The sequence below is a fragment of the Haematobia irritans genome, chromosome 5 (genome assembly GCF_050003625.1).
Source record: "Haematobia irritans isolate KBUSLIRL chromosome 5, ASM5000362v1, whole genome shotgun sequence".
Lineage (NCBI taxonomy): Eukaryota > Metazoa > Arthropoda > Insecta > Diptera > Muscidae > Haematobia > Haematobia irritans.
In genome coordinates this window covers 151,645,869-151,673,078 of record NC_134401.1, presented here as the reverse complement: position 1 = coordinate 151,673,078, position 27,210 = coordinate 151,645,869, and the positions used below count along the sequence as shown (strand labels likewise).

The following is a 27,210-nucleotide window of genomic DNA, read 5'->3' as shown; positions in this document are numbered from 1 at the left end:
ACAAAATTTTCTATAGAAATAAAATTTTGACAAAATTTTCTATAGAAATAAAATTTTGACAAAATATTCTATAGAAATAAAATTTTGACGAAATTTTCTATAGAAATAAAATTTTGACAAAATTTTCTATAGGAATAAAATTTTGTCAAAATTTTCTATAGGAATAAAATTTTGACAAAATTTTGTATAGAAATACAATTTTGACAAATTTTGCTATAGAAATAAAATTTGAAAATTTTTTATAGAAATAAAATTTTGACAAAATTTTCTATAGAAATAAAATTTTGATAAATTTTCTATAGAAATCAAGTTTTTACAAATTTTTCTATAGTAATTAAATTCTGACAAAATATTCTATAAATATGAAATTTTGATCAACTTTTCTATGGAAATAAAAGAGACTTTTTTGTTTTGTGTTTTTTGGTAAAAACCATGTTAGCAATTCCACCTTGCATACAAAGTGTAAAGGGTTCAATCTCAGTTTTGACCGAACACCAAACAATTTATCAGCGGTGTATTATCCTTTCTCAGTGATGGTGGCGATATTTCTGAGTGGAAAGTTGCTGATGATATTGGCATATAGTTCGGTTCATGACAAGCAATTGTTACTGATGCTATAGACATTCAAGTTGCAAAGATTAGTCCAGAAAATCTAGATTTTTAGGGAAACCAACGTCGCATTGAGTTGTTGAACTTTACCAACGATGATCTAGATTACCACAGAAAGTTCTGTATTCACTTGACTTGGCAACCGCTGATGAAAGAAAAGCGTTTTGTTACGCTTGAGGAGATAAAATAAAAGGCAAAGCAGGAGCTATTGGCGATGCCTAAAATCATGTTTAAAGGTGTTTAGACGATTGGTAAAACGCTGGACTAAATGTATCATATGGTGTGGTCACACTGTGCACATATTTGTCGGGGTTAAAAACGGATAAATGAATTATAAAGCTTCTCGATAGCAGTGTTTTCCACGGTATATATTCCATAGTTAGCGCAATTTCAATAGACGGACCTACAGAGTCCAATTGTCTTAGAAATTCACAACAATCGGGAAAATGTATAGGTTATGGGAGCTCGGAAAATTTCAGAGATTAATGTCTTAAATTTTATGAAACACAAATTAAGCAGATGTCAATTGTTGTCCTTATAGTTAAGTAAGTGAAAATATCTAGAACCCATTAAGATAAAACCATATACTTTTCATGAAGTTTTTCATAAACAAATCGCAAAAAGGCTGTCCAATGTTCTCGATTCCATTTTTGAGGCGTGGCCTCAAATGATGAATCGGCAAGGTTTGAAATCACAAGGTCTCGGAGTCCAATTGCAAAAATTTTTCCATAAAAAAGTAATGGTATCATTAAATTTCTGAACGAAGTAACGAGTGATTCAAAATAACACCATTTATTGGAAAACTTTTTATTTTACCATATCTATCGTATTCAATGCTATTTTATAGCATACATTTAGGCTCAAATAGTTGAATGAACAGGGTAGCAGTTTGTAGATATAAAAACAATTGAAATACATTCGAAGAATATTTTGAAGCTCCTGATACTTTTAATGTAAATTCAATGCATTCCCATATGGATTGGGTAAACGGTATCATTTTTTTCAAAGTAATTGATTACAATTTAATACAAAAAAGTGTTTTTTTTATTTAGTTGCATTTGTTTTTACATTCAAACTTAAATATATTTACATAGAATTTGGCAAATGCTGCTATTAAAAGAGTTTATTTGTGTATTTATTTTTTAAAGTTTTTTTCTATTTAAGTTGAATAGGATCTTCTTAGTAAATATATAAGTATGGTTCAAAGTTATTATCAAATCACTCACTAGCTATCTAAAGAGAAATTTTGAATTTTCATTACATTTAATAATGACAACTTATTTCACTTATCCTTAGTAGAAAATAAAAAATATCTTATGAGTTGTTTTTTTTTTATAGGAAGAGACATGATCATAAAATGAAATGGGGAAAACACTTAAATTATTTTAAAATACATGAATTGTTTTAATAGAAATATTAATAGAGTCCAGTATAGATAAATAACATATTGTAGAAAACAGCATGATAGGTTATAGAAATAATAAGGTAAGAGATGTACAAAATGGAGTGATAGAAATCTATGAAAACTTAGATGCTACGAGTATTTGTGGCAGATATCGTTGCATTGAGAACTGAGACGTAAATGAATGAGACTTAATAACTGTAACCTGTTTGGGGATTAAAATCACCACTAGGATGGCCACGACCAGGTAATCCAGGGGCTGGACCAAAACCACCAGCACCTCCACCAGAACCTCCACCACCGAAACCTCCTGCTCCTCCACCGCCACCGCCAGCTCCACCTTTACCGCCAGCACCACCATAGCCGCCACTTCCACCGGCACCACCTCCAAAACCGCCGGCACCTCCTGCGCCACCACCTTTACCACCAGCACCGCCGCCACCATAACCACCGGCTCCGCCTGCACCTCCTCCAAAACCGCCGGCTCCACTAGAGCCACCGCCTTTACCACCTGCTCCGCCGGCGCCACCACCGAACCCTCCGGCTCCAGCTCCACCACCAAAACCTCCGGCCCCACCGCCTTTACCACCAGCACCACCACCGTAACCGCCAGCAGTACCAGCACCGCCTCCTCCAAACCCACCGGCTCCGCCTGCACCTCCTCCAAAACCACCGGCTCCGCCTGCACCTCCTCCAAAACCGCCTTTACCACCAGAACCTCCGGCGCCGCCACCGAATCCTCCGCCGGCACCACCACCGAAACCGCCAGCTCCACCTGCACCAGCGCCTTTACCACCACCAAAACCTCCTGCGCCTCCCGCACCAAATCCTCCAGCTCCACCGCCTTTACCTCCAGCCCCGCCGGCACCTCCTCCATAACCTCCAGCTCCGCCTCCCTTACCACCAGCACCACTATAACCACCGGCACCGCCAGCTCCACCACTAAATCCTCCGGCTCCTCCTGCACCACCTCCTTTACCACCGGCACCAAAACCTCCAGCACCACCACCGGCGCCACCACCATATCCTCCAGCTCCTCCTGCGCCACCACCTTTACCACCAGCACCGCCTCCTCCAAAACCACCAGCTCCTCCTGCACCACCTCCGAAACCGCCGGCGCCTCCAGAGCCACCGCCTTTACCACCTGCCCCTCCGGCACCACCACCAAATCCTCCGGCTCCACCTGCGCCACCGGATCCGCCTGTACCTCCTCCAAAGCCGCCTTTACCACCAGCACCTCCGGCGCCACCACCGAATCCTCCGCCTCCTCCTGCACCGCCGCCGGCACCACCAGCTCCACCTGCACCACCTCCTTTACCACCACCAAAACCTCCTCCGCCTCCTGCACCAAATCCTCCAGCTCCGCCGCCTTTACCTCCAGCCCCTCCACCGGCACCACCATAGCCTCCGGCACCTCCAGAGCCACCGCCTTTACCACCAGCACCACCACCGTATCCTCCGGCTCCTCCTGCGCCTCCACCTTTACCACCAGCACCGGTTCCTCCAAAACCACCGGCGCCTCCAGAGCCACCGCCTTTACCACCAGCACCTCCGGCGCCACCTCCGAATCCTCCAGTACCACCACCTCCGGCACCACCACCGTAACCGCCAGCACCTCCGGCACCACCACCATATCCTCCGGCTCCTCCTGCACCACCGCCTTTACCACCAGCCCCACCATAACCTCCAGCTCCACCGGCACCACCACCGAAACCTCCAGCACCTCCAGAGCCACCGCCTTTTCCACCAGCACCTCCGGCACCACCACCAAAACCTCCTCCGCCTCCTGCACCAAATCCTCCAGCTCCGCCGCCTTTACCTCCAGCCCCTCCACCGGCACCACCATAGCCTCCGGCACCTCCAGAGCCACCGCCTTTACCACCAGCACCTCCGGCGCCACCTCCGAATCCTCCAGTACCACCACCTCCGGCACCACCACCGTAACCGCCAGCACCTCCGGCACCACCACCATATCCTCCGGCTCCTCCTGCGCCACCGCCTTTACCACCAGCCCCACCATAACCTCCAGCTCCACCGGCACCACCACCGAAACCTCCAGAGCCACCGCCTTTTCCACCAGCACCTCCGGCACCACCACCAAAACCTCCAGCTCCACCGCCAAAACCTCCAGAGCCACCGCCTTTTCCACCAGCACCTCCGGCACCACCACCATAACCTCCGGCACCTCCTGCTCCGCCACCTCTACCTCCAGAACCAGCACCACCACCATAACCACCAGAGCCACCGCCTTTTCCACCAGCACCTCCGGCGCCACCACCAAATCCTCCACCACCTCCTGCTCCGCCACCTCTACCTCCAGCATCAGCTCCACCATAACCTCCAGCTCCACCGGCACCACCACCGAAACCTCCAGAGCCACCGCCTTTTCCACCAGCACCACCTGCACCACCACCGAATCCTCCACCTCCTCCTGCTCCGCCACCACTACCTCCAGCACCAGCACCACCATAACCTCCAGCTCCACCGGCACCACCACCAAAACCTCCAGAGCCACCGGCTTTTCCACCAGCACCTCCGGCGCCACCACCAAATCCTCCACCTCCTCCCGCTCCGCCACCTCTACCTCCAGCACCAGCACCTCCATAACCTCCGGCACCTCCAGCTCCACCGGCACCACCACCAAAACCTCCAGCTCCTCCTGTGCCACCGCCTTTACCACCAGCACCACCATAACCTCCAGCTCCTCCCGCACCACCACCTCTGCCACCAGCACCTCCACCAAAACCTCCGGCTCCTCCTGCTCCACCACCGTAACCTCCACCTCCTCCTGCTCCTCCACCTCTGCCGCCAGCGCCACCACCACCATATCCTCCGGCTCCAGCGCCGCCACCAGCTCCACCATAACCTACGAAGAAAAGCAAACATTTAAATTTATCGAATATACGGTATAAAGCATATATATAGATCTTACTTCCAGCACCTCCGCCACGTCCTGCTCCACCACCACCACCTGCACCCGTACCTCCTCCACCTATAAAACCACCACCTGGTGCTGGTTGTATACCCTGGGCAGCCAAAGCCTTTGCTATAGCTTCTGGTATAGGTGGTGGGGTAGGCAACAAATCACCAGAAGGTTGGAATCCATTCTCATCGGCAGTATATGCTACTTCTATCACCTGTCCATCTGGGGCAGTATATGTGTAGGTACCCATAACAGATGGTATTTCGTTGTCGGATCCCTTATTTTTCACAGTGCCCTCTTCTTGAGCCTTTATGCCATTTCCAGTTTCATAGCTGAAACGATAATTTCCATCACCATCGTTTTCATTGACAAACGACAAAATGGGAATGACTGGGCCTGAGGGTGCCGCTGGACCCGAGGGGGCTGCTGGTCGTGGTGCTGGACCACCAGCACTAGAGGGACCGAATGGTCTACTTGGACCACCGGCTCCGGAGAAACCTCCTAGACCATTATTACCACCTCCACCTCCTCCTCCCCCAGCTCCCGCACCACCATAGCCTCCTGAACCACCAGGTCTTCCAGGTCCACCACCTCCACCAGGCCCCTGTAAACCAGGACCTCCACCCGCTGTGGCAGCATTGGGCGGGGGTGGTAAGTATCTATTGTCTAGGCGAGCAGCATGAGCCATCAACACAAACGTCATCAGCCATGTCTGAAATCAGAAAAAATAAGCCAAAACCATTAGATTACCATATTGATAGTCATGTACTCCATGTTATAGTTTCATCTACAGTCCCATAGTCAGGCAACAAGATTAGTCAGTCTATAAATTGTTGATGTTTTGGCCACGTTTACCATGTTGAACGGCATTTAGTGGTAACCGGAATGCAGCATTTATTGTTTTTTTATTTTTTATCCCATACCATACCATACCATACCAATGTATATGACCACAATATCTGAATGGCAATAACATGCATATGATCCATGATCAAAAGAACGAGGAGGAGAATACTCTATGCTATCTAAAATCAGATGTTGCATAAAATTGTTCGCAAATGCCAATGAAACGCTATGACTAACTTGGCCATTGTAATAATTGTGTGAATAAAATTTTATGGGGACAATATGCAGTCAACAATTATCGGACATAAATAATTTTCAAAAATAATACCTTAGGAGTAAACACTATAATTATTATATGATAAGTTAAATCTAATAATTAGTATAATAAAAATTAAAAAAATATATTTATAAAAAATCTTTTATTACAATTAATGTACCGTAACAAAAGGTATAAAATTCCGCCACACCGGGCAATTGTCCAGCTTTATAAAGCACGGTTGCCACTAAAGCCAAAAATAATCTGCCACAAATTTAAAGAAAATTTTACCAAAAAACTACCAAATAAAAATATTTTATTATTAAAAATGTTTCTTCGAAAGAAAAGTTTTGTTTTACTTCTTTAGAAAATTTTGTAATTTTTTTATACAAAAATGTGTCAAAATTTTATTTCTATAGAAAGTTTTATCAAAATTTTATGTCTATAGAAAATTTTGTAAAAATTTTATTTCTATACAAAAATTTGGTCAAAATTTTATTTCTATAGAAAATTTTGTCAAAATTTTATTTCTATTGAAAATGTTGTCAAAATTTTATTTCTATAGAAAATTTTGTCAAAGTTTTATTTCTATAGAAAATGTTATCTATACAAAATTTAGTTCTATACAAAAATGTGTCAAAGTTTTATGTCTATAGAAAATTTTATATCTAGAGAAATTTGTGAAGTACCTTTTAGTTGGAGAGGAATAATTTGCAAAATCTACTATGTCATGTTAAAACATCAAAGATTTTATCAATCTAGAAAATTTTGTCAATTCGTTTTTCTATAAAAAATTTTGTCAAAACTTTATTTCTATAAAAAATTTTGTCAAAATTTTATTTCTATAGAAAATTTTGTCAAAGTTTTATTTCTATAGAAAATTTTGTCAAAATATTATTTCTATAGAAAATTTTGTCAAAATTTTATTTCTATAGAAAATTTTTTTAACATTTTTGTTATAAGAAAATTTGTCAAAATTTTATTTCTATACAAAATTTTGTCAAATTTATTGAAAATTTTATCAAAATTTTATATCTATAGAAACTTTTGTTAAAATTTGATTTCTATAGAAAATTTTGTCAAAATTTTATTTCTACAGATATTTTTGTCGAAAAATTTGAAAAATTTGGCAAAAGTTCATTTCCATGAAAATTTTAGTTTATTTCTATAGAATATTTTGTCAAAATTTTATTTTTATAGAAATTTTGTCAAAATTTTATTTCTATAGAAAATTTTGTCAAAATTTTATTTCTATAGAAAATTTTGTCAAAATTTTATTTCTTTAGAAAATTTTGTCAAAATTTTATTTCTATATAAAATTTTGTCAAAATTTTATTACTATAGAAAATTTTGTCAAAATGCTATTTCCATAGAAAGTTTTGTCAAAATTTTATTTCTATAGAAAAAGTTGTCAACATTTTAAAAAAAAATTGGTCAAAATTTTATTTCTATAGAAAATTTTGTCAAAATTTTTAAATTTTTTATTTTAAAATTTTTAATTTTTAAAAATTGTATTTCTATAGACAATTTTGTCAAGATTTTATTTCTATAGAAAATTTTGTCAATATTTTATTTCCATAGAATATTTTATCAAAATATTATTTCTATAGAAAATTTTTGTCAAAATTTTGTTTCTAAAGAAAATTTTATCAGAATTTTATTTTTATACAAAATTTTGTCGCAATTTTATTTTTTTACAAAACTGTTAAAATTTTATTTTTATAGAACATTTTGTAAAAACTTTATTTCTATAGAAAATTTGGTCAAAATTGTACTTCTATAGAAAGTTTTGTCAATTTTTTTTTATAAACATTTTTGTCAAAATTTTCTTTCGTTTTGTTTGTTATTGTTGGTTTATTCTTCAATCATTATTGTTGTTTTTGATTTCAGCTTAAAACCATGCATTGATTAAACTACAAGTGTAGCTTAACCAACGGAGCAAAAGTATGCTTGTCAAATTTAGTTGGAGAAAGCCCTATAGACTGCAACTACATTCAAATCGATGATTTGAGTTTGGCAAAGGAAAAGAGATATGCTTGCAAATTTGTTTAGGCAGTAGCCGAATATCAAATTTTTTTCGGGAGGTTCAAGTGTAGTTCACTTTGGGTTGAGTGAATAAACCGAATTTATTCTGATAATTGGTTGATACTTTTGCTGCAAGTAGAGGATGCTGATGAGGAATGTGGTAATTCCGAAACAGCTGTACATCCAACCATCTTGCAGTCTATAGGGCTTTGTCCAAATAAATTTGACAAGCATACTTTTCCTCTGTTGGTTAAGCTACACTTGTAGTTTAGTCAATGCATGGTTTTAAGCTGAAATCAAAAACAACAATAAAATTTTTATTTCTATAAAAAAAATTGTATTTATTGAAAATTTTATCAAAATTTTATTTCTATAGAAAATTTTGCCAAAAATTTATTTCTATTGAAAATTTTTTCAAAATTTCATTTCTATGAAAATTTTTTCAAAATTTCATTTCTATGAAAATTTTGTCAAAATTTCATTTCTATGAAAATTTTAGTTTATTTCTAAAGAAAGTTTTGTCAAAATTTTATTTCTGTAGAAAAATTTGTAAAAAGTTTATTTCTATTGAAAATTTCGTAAAAATGTTATTTCTATTGAAATTTTCGTCAAAATTGTATTTTTATAGAAAATTTTATCAATATTATATTTCTATAAGAAATTTTGTCAGAATTTTACTTCTATAGAAAATTTTGTCAAAATTTTATTTCTATAGAAAATTTTGTCAAAATTTTATCAATATCTATTGAAAATTCTATAGAAAATTTTGTGAAAATTTTACTTCTATAGTACAATTTTGTCAAATTTTTATCAAAATTGTATTTCTATAGAAAATTTTGTCACATTTTATTTCTATACAAAATGTTGTCAAAATTTTATTTCTATAGAAGATTAGATTTTGTCAAAATTATAGTTGGCCCGCCCGACTTCAGACTTTCCTAACTTGTTTTCGTTTTAAATTTTTGAGTCGAAAATTTCAAAATGTCCTTGAGGGCTATGTCCCTTCAGAGAAGTTTCCTATTCCGCCAATGAATTTTCTTGTAATTTTACATGTGTTTATTCTTCCTACAAGTATTACGATTATAGTTATATTTGGATTTTTCTCTCTTAATTTGTATCAAAATTTATTGAACCAATTAATAGTATGAATCTAATTATTTCCGAATAAAATGTTCATTTCGGATTTTTTTTAATGTAAATGTTTGACTTTATTTTTTTAAATTGAATAAACAAATTGTATCAGTATTTTTTTTAATATATTACGGTTTCAATTTCAATCAATTTTTTAATTGGAAATATTTTGGTGATAATTTTTTGTGTATTACTGGAATATGGCCGATTGAGGATGATACAAAAATTAGGGCCGGAAAATCTTTAGGTTCCATTTTATTTTTCCTATAATTTGCTAATGAATTCGAAAATAATCTTAGATTTCCAATGGCTATGTTCAAATAAATATTACTTCCCGTTTGATGCCTATGCTTGATCAATGTTGATTTAAAATCGTTTGACCTTATACAACCTTAGCTTTACCGCTTTTGGTAGAATCAACGTTTGTCAAATTTGATGAGCAACAATGACCTCTGAAATTTTTCATTTTAACAATTTTCCAAAAGCACAAAAAATGCACATGAATTCACATCTTAGTAAATGTCGATGTAACATGAATGGATTTGGATGGCGTAAAGTAAATTTTTGTTATTCTTTATCTTAGCCGAATGGAGCACCATTTCCATGAGAATTTTTAAATATTACACACAAAGAAAAAAAAAAACTTTAGAAAAAGTGTATCGAACGTTGTTCTTTTGTTACAGTTTTTTTTTAATTTTTTCGAAAATTTCAAAGTTTTATCACCAAAACAATTTTTGCTAAGAAATGTTTATGTTTGCGGTAAAAAAAATTATTTTTCAAAATCACAGTGCATTTCGCTTATATAAAACACTAATCTTTTTCTGATATTAAGTCATTACACTGAAGAAAATCATGCCCGATTCTAAAGATTTTGTCTCTACTTTAAAAATTTTGTTATTGATTGCGAGCCAAAGAAGCGGAGAAGACAAGTAAGGATACTTTTAAGACACAATTCTCTTTTAAATTTGGGTTTTGTGTATTTGCTTCTAGGAAGCAAATTTTAATTTTTCGCTTTTTCAGCTTTTTTTTCTTCATATGCTATTAAAGTCCTTTAAAAACGAGTTAACTACAACTTTATTTTCCAAATTCAGACTCGACTTCCAATAGAAATTATGCTATGTTTCAAGTAAAAAACGTCTTTAAAATAAAGTGTTGAAAAACATGTCCTATATTTGAACGATTTTTTCTTTTGTAACCAAGATGCAAAAGGACAACAAATTTAAAGACAATTTCATTAAATTTAAAGAATTTTTCTGAATTATTAAAGTCAAGTTGACCTTAGCCTATAATTTTTTTCTTTCATGTTATGATACCCATTTTTAAGTGAAATCACTTAATTATAGGGACAATACGACTTCTTTGAAAATTTTATTGACTTTTGGACAAGGAAAAAAAATCTTTATATTAGAGAAATGTGTCTTCTATGCTAAGCAAAATTTTCATTCGTATTTTAAAGACATGAAATCTTTGACCTTACGACAATATTTTTTTCAGTGTAATAAGACACATTTTGAATGTATGTAATGCTGTACCTCTTTTCGAAATCTTGCGAACATTTTTGGATTTTATGTAAAATTACATTTTTTCCGTTTCCAACAGTTGTATTTTTAAGAAAGTGGCCAACTAAAAGTATGTTTCCGTTAAATAAAGTTTCTTTACATCGTCTCGTGGGCGCCCAAAACTATGCTCTATAAATATAACTGAATGAATGTATGGGTTCCTTGTGAGTTGATGGCTATAGCGATGACAATAATAGCTACATAGCCCAGTTTATAGTATGTCGGCTTACAAACTGTATGGTCTGCGGTTCGATTCTCCGTCCAGGCGAAAGGTAAAATTAAAAAAATCATAAAATCAAATAATTTATTCTACATTGTTTGTATTACAGATAAAGGTGCTAAGAACTAAAAGCTCACGTGGATGTGAGACAAAATTTGAAGGAAGATGGAAATAGCTAAAAAAATAATTATTTTTTTTTTTGAATTAGTCTTTATGAAATTGTTTTAACATCCTCTAAAGGAATCAACGTTTATCACACTTTTCTTCCAAACAAACTTCCTTACAGCGAAAAACAAATGCTAAGCGATATTTGTTTGTCTAAAATTTCGTTTGGGAGGAAAGAGTTATTTTTTGCGTATAGCATATGAAATCCCTTTAAATATTTGAATATTCATAATTGATATGTGAAACAATCTAATATTAAGAAATAAATCTTTACACCTACTATACATAAAGAACAAATAAGGAATGTCTAAAGTCGGGTGGGGCCGACTATATTATACCCTGCACCACTTTATAGATCTAAATTTTCGATACCATATCACATCCGTCAAATGTGTTGGGTGCTATATATAAAGGTTTGTCCCAAATACATACATTTAAATATCACTCGATTTGGACAGAATTTGATAGACTTTTACAAAATCTATAGACTCAAAATTTAAGTTGGCTAATGCACTAGGGTGGAACACAATTTTAGTAAAAAAATATGGGAAACATTTAAATCTGAAGCAATTTTAAGGAAATTTCGCAAAAGTTTATTTATGATTTATCGCCCGATATAATGTATCAGAAGTTTAGGAAAATTAGAGTAATTTTTACAACTTTTCCACTAAGCAGTGGCGATTTAACAAGGAAAATGTTGGTATTTTGACCATTTTTGTCGAAATCAGAAAAACATATATATGGGAGCTATATCTAAATCTGAACCGATTTCAATCAAATTTAGCACACATGACTATATTACTAATTGTACTCCTAGTGCAACCAAATTGGGCCAAAACTCTGGCTTCTGGCGCCATATAAGTCCATATCGGGCGAAAAATATATATGGAAGCTATATCTAAATCTGAACCGATTTCAATCAAATTTGGCACACATGACTATACTACCAATTGTACTCCTTGTGCAAAATTTAAAGCTAATCGGGATAAAACTCTGGCTTCTGGGTCCATATAAGTGCATATCGGGCGAAAGATATATATGGGAGCTATATCTAAATCTGAATTGATTTCAACCAAATTTGGCACGCATACACGGATGAAAAAGACTGTTTTTCATATGTTTGGCTATAAACATTATATGTTTGGAACACAAATTTTTAAACACAATATTTTTGAGTGTAAGCATATAATGTTCATAAACTAGCATAACATGTTTGGGACATATATGTTAATATGTTAGAACATATTATGTTTGGGACATAAAATGTTTGTAAATATAATATGCGTGGATGCAAACATATATTAATTTAGAAATAGCCTATAAACATATATGTGTTTAGTAGCTTGGAGCGCTATTTAACAGGGAGCGATACTGAATTAAGTTGGTGGTTGTTGCTTGTTATTACAAAATTAACATTTTATTTTTCCTTGGGCAATTGATCAGCTACTTCTTTGATCCTTACAAACTGTGTGGTCCGCTGTTCGAATCCCCGTCCGGCAAAAGGTAAAATTAAAATAAAAAAATCATACAATTGAATAATTTCTTCTACAATGTTTATATTACAGAAAAAGGTGCTAAGAACTAAAAAATCTCGTGGAAGTGAGAAAGATGTGGGGGAATATACAATTGGGCAGAAACAAAATTTTGAGCATTCAGGTCGAAAACCTATGTTGTTAGCACCTATATTACCTGTTTATTTTCATAATTCATTATGATTTTAAATATATAAATAAATAAATAAAATTTTGAGTACAATATTGTTTGGGAGAATTTTTTTTAAGCATATAATATTTTTGGGTGCAAAATGCTTCCAAACATATTATTGTTCACATAATAACATATTGTTTTTTGGAAGACAACATTATTGAATTTGGATGCAAAAATATAAAATGTTTGGAACTTAGACTACCCAAACATATATTGTTTAGACCAATATGCTTTCAAACATATTATATATCGGAAGAGATCAAACATATAAATGTTTGGGCAATACCCAAAAATGTATATGCTTGAAGCAAAATATGTTTGGGAGTATATGTTACAGAAGCGATTTTTTGTGAGCGTGTAGCTACAATGCTAAATCCACTCCCTGTGCAAAATTTCATCCAAATTCGGCCAAAAATCTGGCTTCCGGGGCCATATAAGTCCATATCGGGCGAAAGGTATATATGGGAGCTATTTCTAAATCTGAACCGATTTCAATCAAATTTTGCACACTTGACTATACGACTAAGTGTTATGTTCGTACAAAATTTCAAGCAAATCGGTGTAAAACTCTGGCTGCTGGGTCCATATTAGTGCATATCGGGCGAAAGATATATATGGGAGCTATACCTAAATCTGAACCGATTTCTTTCAAAATCAATAGGGTTCTATTCTGACCCAAATTAGGAACATGTGCCAAATTTGAAGGCGATTGGACTTAAATTGCGACCTAGACTTTGATCACAAAAATGTGTTCACAGACAGATGGACAGACGGACATGGTTATACCGACTCAGGGACCCACCCTGAGCATTATTGCCAAAGACACCATGTGTCTATGTCGTCTCCTTCTGGGTGCTACAAACATATGCACTAACTTATAATACCCTGTTCCACAGTGTGGCGCAGGGTATAAAAAGTACTTTCCTCCAGATCGAAATTTTAGAAAAAGAATATTCCATTCGATAGAAAGTATTTACTTTAAGAGTAAATAAACCCGCATTTGCTAATAGCAACGAAATCGTTTTTATTTGCTTTAAAAGAAATTTTTTTTAGCATCAAAATGAAACTCTAAAATGTCATTCCTTAAAAAAGAAAAAAAAATCTTTCAGTGTATAATATGTATGTAGTGTATGGGTAATGCACCTAACTGTATCATATAATTGAATCATATTGCCTTCAGCCCTTTTTCTTTCCAGAGGCTTAAGGAAAACAGTGCTAATGGATTTAACCTTTTTTACTGAACCCAAAAAAAAAAAAAAAAATTTTAAAATGACTAGAGGAGAGTACCTAAGTTTCTTATGATAGACAGAACTAACATATATATGATATTGAACAAAAATAGTGAATATACCATTATCTACCATGAAATGCATCATTCAAAGTCTTTGCCCCACCTTACGAGATGGAAATTCTGGTACTTCTTCGTATGATTGCAATTATGTGCAGTACCAACAAAATGCATTGGAGCATCAAAAGTAGTGGCACGTTCAAGATCTTTAACCAGCTTTGTTGTTTGGCCATTTTGCTAAAACCACTGCCAATTGGCTATGGTAATGCTAGGATGGAGGGGTGGTGGCGGCGTTTTCTTCACAATAATGACACAGACTAAGGGGATGGTGATGACGATGATGACCCAGTCTAAAAATATGCAGTCTATTACTAATCCGGCTTTGCATTTAGCATCATTGTCTCGTATATGTCGGAAATTCCCTTCACTTTTTATTTCTCATTTGGATTTTTATGCGTTTTTATATTGTCAGGCAAACGTTAGTTAGTACTTCTGATGAGGGCGATATTTGTGATGATCATCTATTGAATATTTACTTGGTAGATATCCGCTAGTTAGTTAATTGTACCTTTGATGATGAGATAATGGTGATTTATTCTGTTTTAGAATTATTATTACTTTTTAATTTATTGAGAAAATTAAATTTGACTTTTTTTATTTATATTTAATTTACATTTTTCAGCGACATGAGATTTAAGACAATGTAATTATAATTCAAAAATGGTGGGAAAGAGTTAAAGTCGAAGGAAGTCGACCTCACATAACCTCTACACGTCTAAAGTAGAGTGTTCTTAATACACAGAAAAAAGTGAACTGTTTTATAATAAGAACTAACTACCAAAAATGTAACAATATTTCATTCCACATTTTTAGGTTTCCATAAAGAATCGTTAAAACCAGGAAAATTTAATGCTTTGGGGTATTTATACCCTGCGCAACACTGTGGTATTATAAGTTAGTGCATATGTTTGCAACACCCAGAAGGGGATGATATAGACATATGATTTCTTTGGCAATATTGCTCAGGGTCGGCCCCTTAGTCGATCTAGCCATGTCCGTCTGTCCCTCCGTTTGTCTGTGAACCCATTTTTCTCATCAAAGTCTAGATCGCAGTTTTAGTCCAATCGACTTCAAATTTGCCAAAAGCATGTATTTTGGGTCAGAATAGAACCCTGTTGATTTTGGAAGAAATCGGTTGAGTTTTAGACATAGCTCCAATATATATCTTTCGCCCGATATCTACACGGATGAAAAAGGCTGTTTTTCATATGTTTGGCTATAAACATTATATGTTTGGAACACAAATTTTTAAACACAATATTTTTGAGTGCAATCATATAATGTTCATAAACTAGCATAACATGTTTGGGACATATATGTTAATATGTTAGAACATATTATGTTTGGGACATACAATGTTTGTAAATATAATATGCTTGGATGCATATATTAATTTAGAAATAGCCTATAAACATATATGTGTTTAGTAGCTTGGATCGCTATTTAACAGGGAGCGATATTGAATTAAGTTGGTGGTTGTTGCTTGTTATTACAAAATTAACATTTTATTTTTCCTTGGGCAATTGAGCAGCTACTTCTTTGATCCTTACAAACTGTGTGGTCCGCTGTGTGGTTCCCCGTCCGGCAAAAGGTAAAATTAAAATAAAAAAATCATACAATTGAATAATTTCTTCTACAATGTTTATATTACAGAAAAAGGTGCTAAGAACTAAAAAATCTCGTGGAAGTGAGAAAGATGTGGGGGAATATACAATTGGGCAGAAACAAAATTTTGAGCATTCAGGTCGAAAACCTATGTTGTTAGCACCTATATTACCTGTGTATTTTCATAATTCGTTATGATTGTAAATATATAAATAAATACATATAATTTTGAGCACAATATTGTTTGGGAGAATTTTTTTTAAGCATATAATATTTTTGGGTGCAAAATGCTTCCAAACATATTATATGTTCACATAATAACATATTGTTTTTTGGAAGACAACATTATTGAATTTGGATGCAAAAATACAAAATGTTTGGAACTTAGACTACCCAAACATATATTGTTTAGACTAATATGCTTTCAAACATATTATATATTGGAAGAGATCAAACATATAAATGTTTGGGCAATACCCAAAAATGTATATGCTTGAAGCAAAATATGTTTGGGAGTATATGTTACAGAAGCGATTTTTTGTGAGCGTGTACTAATATGGCCCCAGAAGCCAAGCAGGGCTGGGCTGGCTGAAATCCTGATTTTCTTTAAATTTTGCACAAAGAATGCAATTGATAGTGTCGTTAAGTGTGCCGAATTTGGTTGAAATCGGTTCAGATTTAGATATAGCTCCCATATATATCTTTCGCACGACATGCACTTATATGGCCCAGAAGTCTAAGTTTTACTCTGATTTACGTGAAACTTCGCATAGGGTGTAGAATTAACGTTCTAGCTATGCATGGCAATTTTGGTTGAAAGCGGTTCAGATTTAGATATAGCTCTCATATATATCCTTCGTCCGATTTACACTCATATAACCACAGAGGCCAAAGTTTTACTCTGATTTACGTGAAACCTTGTATTGGGTGTTGAATAAACGTTTTTGATATACATGCCCATTTTGGTTGAAATCGGTTCAGATTTAGATATAGCACCTATATATACCTAGTTCGATTTACACTCATATGACAACAGAGCTCAAATTTGTAATCCGAAAATTTTGCACGGGAATTAGAATTAACATCGTAGCTACGCATGCTAAATTTGGTTGAAATCGGTTCATATTTAGATATAGCTGCCATATATTTTTCCCCAGATTTTCACTCATACAGCTAAACAAGCTATCGACTTGAAACATGGCATAAATAGTTGTTATGGGATCACTTTTACGTATAGCCCCCATATAAACCGACCCCCAGTTTTGGCTTTCGGAGCCTCTTAGCGAAGCAAATTTCATCCGATCCGGTTGACATTTGGTACGTGGTGTTAGTATATGGCCCCTAACAACTATGCAAAAATTTATCCATATCGGTCTATAATTATATATAGTCCCCATATAAAGTGATCCCCTATTTTGACCTCCGGAGCCTATTGGAGAAGCAGAACTCATCCGATCCGGTTGAAATTTGGAACGTGGTGTAAGTATATGGTTTGCAACAATAATGCAAAAATTGGTCCATATCGGTCCATAATTATATATAGCCCCCATATAAACCGACCCCCAGTTTTGGCTTGCGGAGCCTCTTAGCGAAGCAAATTTCATCCGATCCGGTTGACATTTGGTACGTGGTGTAAGTATATGGTCCCTAACAACTATGCAAAATTTTTCTATATCTGTCTATAATTATATATAGTCCCCATATAAACTGATCCCCAGTTTTGACCTCCGGGGTCCATTGGGGAAGCAGAACTCATTCGATATGGTTGAAATTTGGTACGTGGTGTTACTATATGGTCCCTAACAACTATGCAAAAATTTATCCATATCGGTCTTTAACTATATATAGTCCCCATATAAACCGATTCCCAGATTTGACCTCCGGAGCCTATTGGAGGAGCACAACTCATCCGATCCGGTTGAAATTTGGTATGTGGTGTTACTATATGGTCCCTAACAACTATGCAAAAATTTATCCATATCGGTCTATAACTATATATAGTCCCCATATAAACCGATTCCCAGATTTGACCTCCGCAGCCTATTGGAGGAGCACAACTCATCCGATCCGGTTGAAATTTGGTGCATGGTGTTAGTATATGGTCTGCAAATATAATGCAAAAAATGGTCTATATCGGTCCATAATTATATATAGCCCTATATCGGTCCATATATATATATATAAACCGATCCCCAGTTTTGATCTCCGAAGCCCATTGGAGAAGCAGAACTCATTCAATCCGGTTGAAATTTGGTATGTGGTGTTAGTATATGGTCCCTAACAACTATGCAAAAATTTATCCATATCGGTCTATAATTATATATAGTCCCCATATAAACCGATTCCCAGATTTGACCTCCGGAGCCTCTTGGAGTAGCAAATTTCATCCAATCCGGATGAAATTTGGTATGTGGTCTCAGTATTTAGTCTTCAAACCCCATGCAAAAATTCTTCCATATCGGTCCATAATTATATATAGCCCCCATATAAACCGATCCTCCATAGCCAATTGGAGGAGCAAAATTCAGCCGATTAGGTTGAAATTTGGTACGTGGTGTTAGTATATGACGGCTAACAACCATGCCAAAAGTGGTCCATATCGGTCGATAGTTGTATATAGCACCCAGATAAACATATCCCCAATCACACAAAAATTTGTCCATATCGATTGGTAAATGTATACAGCCCCCTTATAAGGCGACCCCCCATGTTTGAATTCGGCTCTCTAATTACCGCTCAAAACTTCATATCCGTTAGTACTTATTACAATTTAGAGAACGGGGAGCCACCGTGGTGCAATGGTTAGCATGCCCGCCTGGCATACACAAGGTCGTGGGTTCGATTCCTGCTTCGACCTAAAACCAAAAAGTTTTTCAGAGGTGGATTATCCCACCTCAGTAATGCTGGTGACATTTATGAGGGTTTCAAAGCCTCTCTAAGTGGTTTCACTGCAATGTGGAACGCCGTTCGGACTCGGCTATAAAAAGGAGGTCTCTTGTCATTGAGCTTAACATGGAATCGGGCAGCACTCAGAGATAAGAGAGAAATTCACCACTGTGGTATTACAATGAACTGAATAGTCGAAGTGGGTCTGATACATCGGGCTGCCACCTAACCTAACCTAACCTTAGAAGTTTTAAGATGGCAAGGTCATCGGCAAGTATTACCACAACCCAAGTAATTCGATTGTGGACGACAGTCTTTAGTAGAAGTTTCTACGCAATCCATGGTGGAGGGTACATAAGATTCGGTCTGACCGAACTTACGGCCGTATATTCTTGTTACTTCTTAAAATTAGCGTGGGTTTAATTACGGACATTTTTTCAGTGTAGTTTCGGGGGAAAAAAATTGAAGAAAACTATTCGTAAAATATCCATAAGACGACAATGAATTAAAGAATGATTTAAAATAGCGGAAATCATAACAAATTTCCAAAATGATTTATTATCTCGGTGAAGCATCAATTTCTTTTCGTCAAATGTGGCAGTCTTCACACGCAAAGAAAAAAAAAAACGTTTTGAAAACGTGTACCGAAAACGTTTTTCTTTTGTTAGAGTTTTTTGAATTGCTTCCAAAATATTAAACTTTTATCACCAAAAAAATTCGTTTGTTAAAAAATTTTTATTTTTTCAAAAAAAAAAAGTTATTTTTTAAACAACAACACAGTCCATTTCGTTTATATCAAACACTGTTCTTTTCTGACTTTAGGTCTTTAATAAGACACATTTTACACTTCAAAATTTAATATAGTACAATGTAATGTTGAACATTTTTTCGGAATATTCCGAACATATCTGGAATATATGTAAAAAAAAAACAAAAAAAAATTTGGTGAAACAGGGATCGAACCCACGACCCTTGGCATGCAAGTCGGACGTAGCAACCACTGCTCCACGGTGCCAAAGTAAATGTTTGTTTCTGTTAAATAAACTTTGTTTATTCGGTTCGTGGGCGCCGCAAGCTATGCTATATAAATATAACTTATATGGATAATTATCTATTGATGACCATAACAGGTACATAGCTCAGTGGTTAGTGTGTTGGCTTACAAAGTGCATGGTCCGCGGTTCGATTCTCCATCCAGGCGAAAGGTACAAAAAATTTTAAAAATTTATAAAATCGTATAATTTCTTCTATATTGTTGGTATTACAGGAAAAGGTATAAAAACTAAAAAAACTCGTCGATGTGAGGAAGATGTGAGGGAAAATGCAATTAGCAAGAAAACAATTTTTTTGAGTTAGTCTTTACGAAATTGTTTTTACATCCTGGTAAAGAATAAACGTTTATCACAAAAGGTATATACTTTTCCAAATACACTTCCTTACAGCGAAAAGCAAATGAGAAACGAACTTTGTTTGTCTAAAATTTCGTTTGCGAGGAAAGAATTATTTTTTTGCGTGCAGTTGCGGAAATTGCAGTATAAATACAAATGGATAGTCTATATGATCATAATTTCTCTGTTCGGAAATGCTTCAAGTATGTTATTAATTAAACCCTAAAACTTGATAACTGTCATCAGATATTTCAAATCTTTTACTGATATGAGTGGAAATTATCTTATATACAATTAATTCAATTAAATTCTTTTACATTAGCCCTGATGATCTTTTTCATACAATCCCCATAAATCCGTTTTATTAGCAATGGAGCAATGGAGGTGTATCTCTAAGACTAATATTCTTCGAATAAGAAATCTCTAAGATCTGTTATGCTATTCACAATACTTCGACATTTAAACAATCAATGCATTTTTCTTACTTTGTCTTTGCTATTACAAGTTTTCTCATCACTGGAATTCGAGATTCATGTTCAGCCGTCAGAAGGCTATCATCTTCGTTGTTGCATTGCATGTCATGGAAACATTCATCGGCAACATTAACCAACCAACCAATTTATCTTAGAAACATTTTGCAATGATTTAGTGCAACTTCTGACAGCTTAAAGATCATTCTCATTCATCAAACATAAGTACTTGGGTAACACCATCAGAAGTCAGGAAAAAAAAAACAAATAAAAATTAAATAGCTCGTTTAAATAAAGTGTTTAAAATTTTCAAGAGAACACAAGAACAAAAACCAACAGCTTTAAAAGAGACATAGAAATAAATCAAATATATATTAAAAAAAAATACTAATAAAGAAGAAGAAAACCAAACAATTGGAAAAGTGCAAACAAACCTAAACATCTGCCAATGAAGACCTATGACATTACTTTTTAACTTGTTTGTGGTTTTCGTTTCATAAGATTGGGATGTACTCAACAAATATCACAGCATGTTGGCGGTGATCTTCTTCCTTTTGCCAAAGAGCACAATCATTGAATTGTGCTATGAAATGTCTTGGCATCCATAAATGTCGTTGAATTTGTTCAACAACTACGGTGGTGGTCACAACATCATCACCAGAAAATTCATTCATTATTGGACAAAAATACAAAAACAAAAAAATAAAATCGTGCGAATATTTTTCTCAAAATTGATTTTACCACATATAGATGGCCAAACAAAATGGGAATCATTGACTACCACTTCTATAGATAGACTAGGTGATGGCAAAATTGAATGCCTTCATTCGATTTTAGCCATATCATGGTTTCTTCTGACTCTCGCATCATTTCAAAAGTGTTAAAACATCATCATTGATTATGCTGTTCAAAATGTGACTGTGTAAACTATCTGCTGGATGTCAAGTTGAAGTTCAGTTGCTTCTTCAGACATCTTCGCTAGAGACTTAACAATCGCCTTGCAAACTTTCAATAGACATGGATGCATGTCCATTGCAATGTAACCACTATGCCACAAATGGTCTAGTCGAAGCCGTTCGAAAGGTCATTTGTTTATTGTTCGATTGTAATCTAAATTAAATTGTTAAGAATAATAGCAAGTTCTCTGTTGAATGCCTTCACTTGTCTAAATTGCCATTGAAATCCTCTTCGAGAATTGGATGAAAAAAAGTTCAACTAGATTTCATTCATAAATACCATGTAATTGAATTAGGTTTGTTTATTAAAAGCAGCCGGAACTGATGAGAAGAGTCAGTTAATTGGATTTTAAATTTTTGTTAGCATGTGGGGAAACATTAAAGTGGGTCGAATTTCCAATAGTCGTGGTGGTCGTAAGAAAAACTGTTATGGCACCAGTAATGAATCAGCGATTAAAGGATCGAAATTAACGAGGCAATGGAATGGTTAAGGATCTAAAAATATCCTTTTGACGGGATGCAATAGGTATTGAAATCCAAAAGCCATGTAAAGCTTTACAAAATCTAAGATCAAGTAAAGCCATTCTAAATTCCAAATGAATTTCATTAACAAATCTGGAACAATTCATTAATACGTACATGGTCCTATAAATACATAGCCCAAAAAGAAGGATATTGGCGAAAATATTTTTATTTATTTATTTATAAACTTGGCCTCAGCGATAACCTCCTCATTCAACTGATATTTATGCCTAGAGAGTGAGTATGATTCCTTCTTCGCACCGAAGAAGGAATCACATAGCGTACTTCCTGTTTTTTTCTACAAGTGCGGTCGATGTTTTCAATAGTTTTACCCCGATTATGATCCGGGTTTTATTCGAATTTTTGTTTTTATTTGTCTGCGATGCCTAGTTTCGAATAGAAAAAAGAGTTTCCAAAAAATAGTTTGGATTTCCAAGTTGTGATTCAGAAGTTGTGCTAATTTAGACCATCTCTAATGACTTTTACATGTCGTAGTCATAGGAAATTAGTACTCCTTATAGCAATTCACCCTTCCGGAGCCTCTTGGAAGATCAAATTTCATCCGATCTGGTTGAAATTTGGTACGTGGTGTTAGTATATGGTCTCTAACAACCAAACAACCAAAATTGGTCCATATCGGTCCATAATTATATGTAGCCCCCATATAAACCGATCCCCAGATTTGAACTCCGGAGCCTTTTGAAACAGCAAATTTCATCCGATCCGGTTGAAATTTGGTACGTGGTGTAAGAATATGGTCTCTAAAACCATGCAAAAATTGGTCCATATCGGTCCATAATTATATATTGCCCCTATATAAATCGATCCTTAGATTTGACCTACGGAACCTCTTGGAGGAGCAAAATTCATCCGATTCAGTTGAAATTTGGTACATTGCGCTAGTATATGGCCGCCTTTCAAAGTTGGTCCATATCGGTCTATTGTATTATATATCACACAAATATTGGTCCATATCGCCAAAAATAATCTACCAACGTTTTATTTCTATAGAAAAATTTTGTCAACATTTTATTTCTATAGAAAATTTTGTCTAAATTTTATTTCTATAGAATATTTTGTCAAAATTTTATTTCTATAGAAAATTTTATCAAAATGTTATGTCAATAGAAAATTTTGTAAAAAATTTATTTCTATAGAAAATTTTGTTACAATTTTATTTCTATAGAAAATTTTGTTAAAGTTTTATTTCTATAGAAAAATTTGTCAAAGGTATCTTCTTAACACCGTCTTCTAAATTGTAAGTTAGTTCATACGGGGTATATATTAAACAAAAAAAAAAGACCGATTAAATACATATACATATAATTCAGTTTGACAAAATTTTCCATAGAAATAAAATTTAGATACAATTTTCTATAGAAATAAAATTGTGATAAAACTTTCTACGGAAATGAAATTTTGACAAAATTTTCTATAGAAATAAAATTTTGACAAAACTTTCTATAGAAATAAAATTTTGACAAAATTTTCTATAGGAATAAATAAGAGTTTTTTGTTAACAAAAAAAAAAATAAAATTTTGACAAAATTTTCTAAATAAATAAATTTTGACAAAATTTTCTATAGAAATAAAATTTTGATAAAATTTTGATAAAATTTTCTATAGAAAAAAAAATTTGACAAAAATGTCTATAGAAATAAAATTTTGACAAAACTTTCTATAGAAAGAAAATTTTGACAAAATTTTCTATAGAAATAAAATTTTGACAAAATTTTCTATAGAAATAAAATTGTGATAAAACTTTCTACGGAAATGAAATTTTGATAAAATTTTCTATAGAAATAAAAGTTTGACAAAATTTTCTATAGAAATAAAAATTTAACAAAATTTTCCATAGAAATAAAATTTCCTATAGAAATAAAATTTTGATAAAATTTTCTATAGAAGTAAAATTTTGACACAATTTTTCATAGAAATAAAATTTTGACAAAACTTTCTATGGAAAGAAAATTTTGACAAAATTTTCTATAGAAATAAAATTTTGACAAAATTTACTATAAGAATAAAATTTTGACAAAATTTTCTAAAGAAATAAAATTTTGACAAAATTATATATAGAAATAAAATTTTGACAAAATTTTATATAGAAATAAAATTTTGACAAAATTATATATAGAAATAAAATTTTGACAAAAATATATAAAGACATAAAATTTTGACAAAATTCTCTATAGAAATAAAATTTTGACAAAATTTTCTATAGGAATAAATAAGAGTTTTTTGTTAACAAAAAAAAATTAAATTTTGACAAAATTTTCTAAAAAAATAAATTTTGACAAAATTTTCTATAGAAATAAAATTTTGACAAAATTTTAAAAAAATTCTAAAAAAATAAATTTTGACAAAATTTTCTATAGAAATAAAATTTTGATAAAATTTTCTATAGAAAAAAATTTTGACAAAAATGTCTATAGAAATAAAATTTTGACAAAATTTTCTATAGAAATAAAATTTTGACAAAATTTTCTATAGGAATAAATAAGAGTTTTTTGTTAACAAAAAAAAATTTTTTTGACAAAATTTTCTACAAAAATAAATTTTGACAAAATTTTCTATAGAAATAAAATTTTGATAAAAATTTCTATAGAAAAAAAATTTTGACAAAAATGTCTATAGAAGTAAAATTTTGACAAAACTTTCTATAGAAAGAAAACTTTGACAAAATTTTCTATAGAAATAAATTTTTGACAAAATTTACTATAGAAATAAAATTTTGACAAAATTTTATATAGAAACAAATAAGAGTTTTTTGTTTGGTGTTTTTTTTTCCAAATTTTGGTAGATTATTTTTGGTTCTAGGGCAAGCGTGGTTTCCGTCCATTTTTCCAACATATCAATCTCATCGTTGCCATGGCAGCTTCGTTTGTAATCTGAACCTCAATTAATTTGTAGTCTGAACTTCAATTAATTGTCTTGCCCACAAAACTCGGTTCGATATATTGGGTCTTCCTCAGTCATATACCGTTCTTAGAATCCTTTCTGACCTCTTGTATAATCCATTAAGATACGTTAAATCATCGTTCAAATCCCTTCTTAGCTATAATCCTTTGTAGGGCGTGCATAGTTGGTACCCTCAGTAGTGGCGATAGTCTAACTCCCTGTGAAGTCCGAAGATTTTCCATCAATTTCTTTAATTTTAATAAGTATCCCCAGAAAAGAAATCACGATTAGATTTGCCGTCCCAAATGCAAATATTTCAATATTTATCTTAGCACAGCTAATGTAAAAATTATGCCACGAATATTATGAAGAAAACATATAGCAACATTAATTGAATGTAACAACTAATTAAATCTACATTACCATTAATTTCGTATAACAACTAATTTTCTCACATATTCAAAATCATAGAGAATGTACAGTAGCATGGACTTAAGAACTGTTGGAAATTTGCATTTTATATAGTTTTATGTTTTTGTTTTTTTTTTGTGATAAAAAATACATGAACCTACACTCGCAACGCCTCGAGCATATGAGCTACAAGAAAAACCTTTGATATACAAATAAATCCACTTTGGGATATAGACTCACCGCAGACCATACTGCAATGGACGAGTAAACATATAAAGGCTGGGATGGCAACAGCAGCGACAAAACTCCAAATGTACACGAAATATTTTTTATAGCTTCTTCAGTCAATAGATAGATAGATGACATTTAAAACCCCATTTATATTAAATGAAGAAATGAATAAAACTAAAAAAATGGAAAACAACGATTTTATTAAATTCGAGACGGAAAAAAGTTCAATGCAGAGCCATATTCCCATAAGACTAAAATAACAATTCAGGCCATTGAAACCCCCGCCATGTATATCTCAAAAGAATTGCGAATACCTAAGAAGGTACTGACAGGCAAAAATACTGAGAGAAATTTCTTGAGGACTTTAAATATTTACGATTTGGCCTTTGAAAGTGAAACAAAATTGTTCAAAATTCATTTTGTATAAAATTAAATTTTTGATCGAATTTTCATAATGAGAAAAATTCGCATTTGATAATAGATTTAATTAAACTGAAATCCACTTTTATGAAATGAAGATAACATTTTGTATGAAACTAGCACTAGGTTAGGTTATGTGGCAGCCCGATGTATCAGGCTCACTTAGACTATTCAGTCCATTGTGATACCACAGTGGTGAACTTCTCTCTTATCACTGAGTGCTGCCCGATTCCATGTTAAGCTCAATGACAAGGGACCTCCTTTTTATAGCCGAGTCCGAACGGCGTTCCACATTGCAGTGAAACCACTTAGAGAAGCTTTGTAACCCTCAGAAATGTCACCAGCATTACTGAGGTGGGATAATCCACCGCTGAAAAACTTTTTGGTGTTCGGTCGTAGCAGGAATCGAACCCACGACCTTGTGTATGCAAGGCGGGCATGCTAACCATTGCACCACGGTGGCTCCCTAGCACTAAGAACGACTTTGTTGTTTAAATAAATCCATACATCCATGCGGTTTACATTTAAATAATTATTAATAAAAGACAAGAAGAAAGAGATAAAGTCAGCCAGAGTCGGCTATACGAGGATGGGGGCCATACATTCTCCGTAGTAGACTCTCGTAAACGACTACTGTCAAAATTTTAGAATTTAGGTTTGCTTTCGTGGACACCTCCCCCCCTTACACAAGCGGTAGTGTAAGGAGAAGAGTCCACGAACTCTAGAGCAATATGCGGGCGATGATTCAAATCGAATAGCATTTGCATAGTATGGACGGTGACTCTTAGTCTTAGAAGGCTATAGTTTAAAACATGTAAGTAAAGTAGAAAGTCGGGCGGGGCCGACTATATCATACCCTAAACCACCCCTACTGAATTAGTAAACATAAGCATTTGTAGGGTAATATTGGTATAAGTTTGAGCGATAAACAGCATTTCCATATTTAAGAACATTAAGGGGTACATTTTTATGGGAGTTTTGTCACGAGTATAACTAATATTGAGTCCATTATTTAAAAAGAAGTAATCGCTCAAATAATGTGGGTAATAAATCAAAATTCGGGAAAATCGCGCAATATTATTATAAAAAAAGTTACATGCAAGTCTACATAGGATCGGATAATACATAAAAATTTTAAACTTGAGTAGCACTGGTTAATAAATAAGAGTATTATGGCCACATTTGGGAAAATTGAGCGATGTACATATATGGGAGCTATATATAAATCT

General features: G+C 34.3%; 1 protein-coding gene across 7 annotated transcripts in view; it reads right to left on the bottom strand.

The window, feature by feature from the left end:
* Positions 1 to 1,624: 1,624 nt before the first annotated feature.
* The window catches only part of Cpr47Ef (Cuticular protein 47Ef), a 36,876-nt gene continuing 11,290 nt past the window's right edge, over positions 1,625 to 27,210 (bottom strand). Inside the window, exons 2-5 of one of the 7 annotated variants that reach the window (XM_075313471.1) lie at positions 4,944 to 5,646; positions 4,620 to 4,877; positions 4,461 to 4,484; positions 1,625 to 4,115 (exon numbers count right to left, since the gene is read on the bottom strand). In XM_075313471.1, coding sequence (XP_075169586.1) covers positions 2,203 to 4,115; positions 4,461 to 4,484; positions 4,620 to 4,877; positions 4,944 to 5,646 — 2,898 coding nt within the window. In that variant the 3' untranslated portion in view covers positions 1,625 to 2,202. Of the gene's footprint in view, positions 4,878 to 4,943; positions 5,647 to 27,210 lie in introns of all 7 variants that reach the window. The other 6 variants (XM_075313466.1, XM_075313467.1, XM_075313469.1 and 3 more) reach the window with 6 other exon arrangements.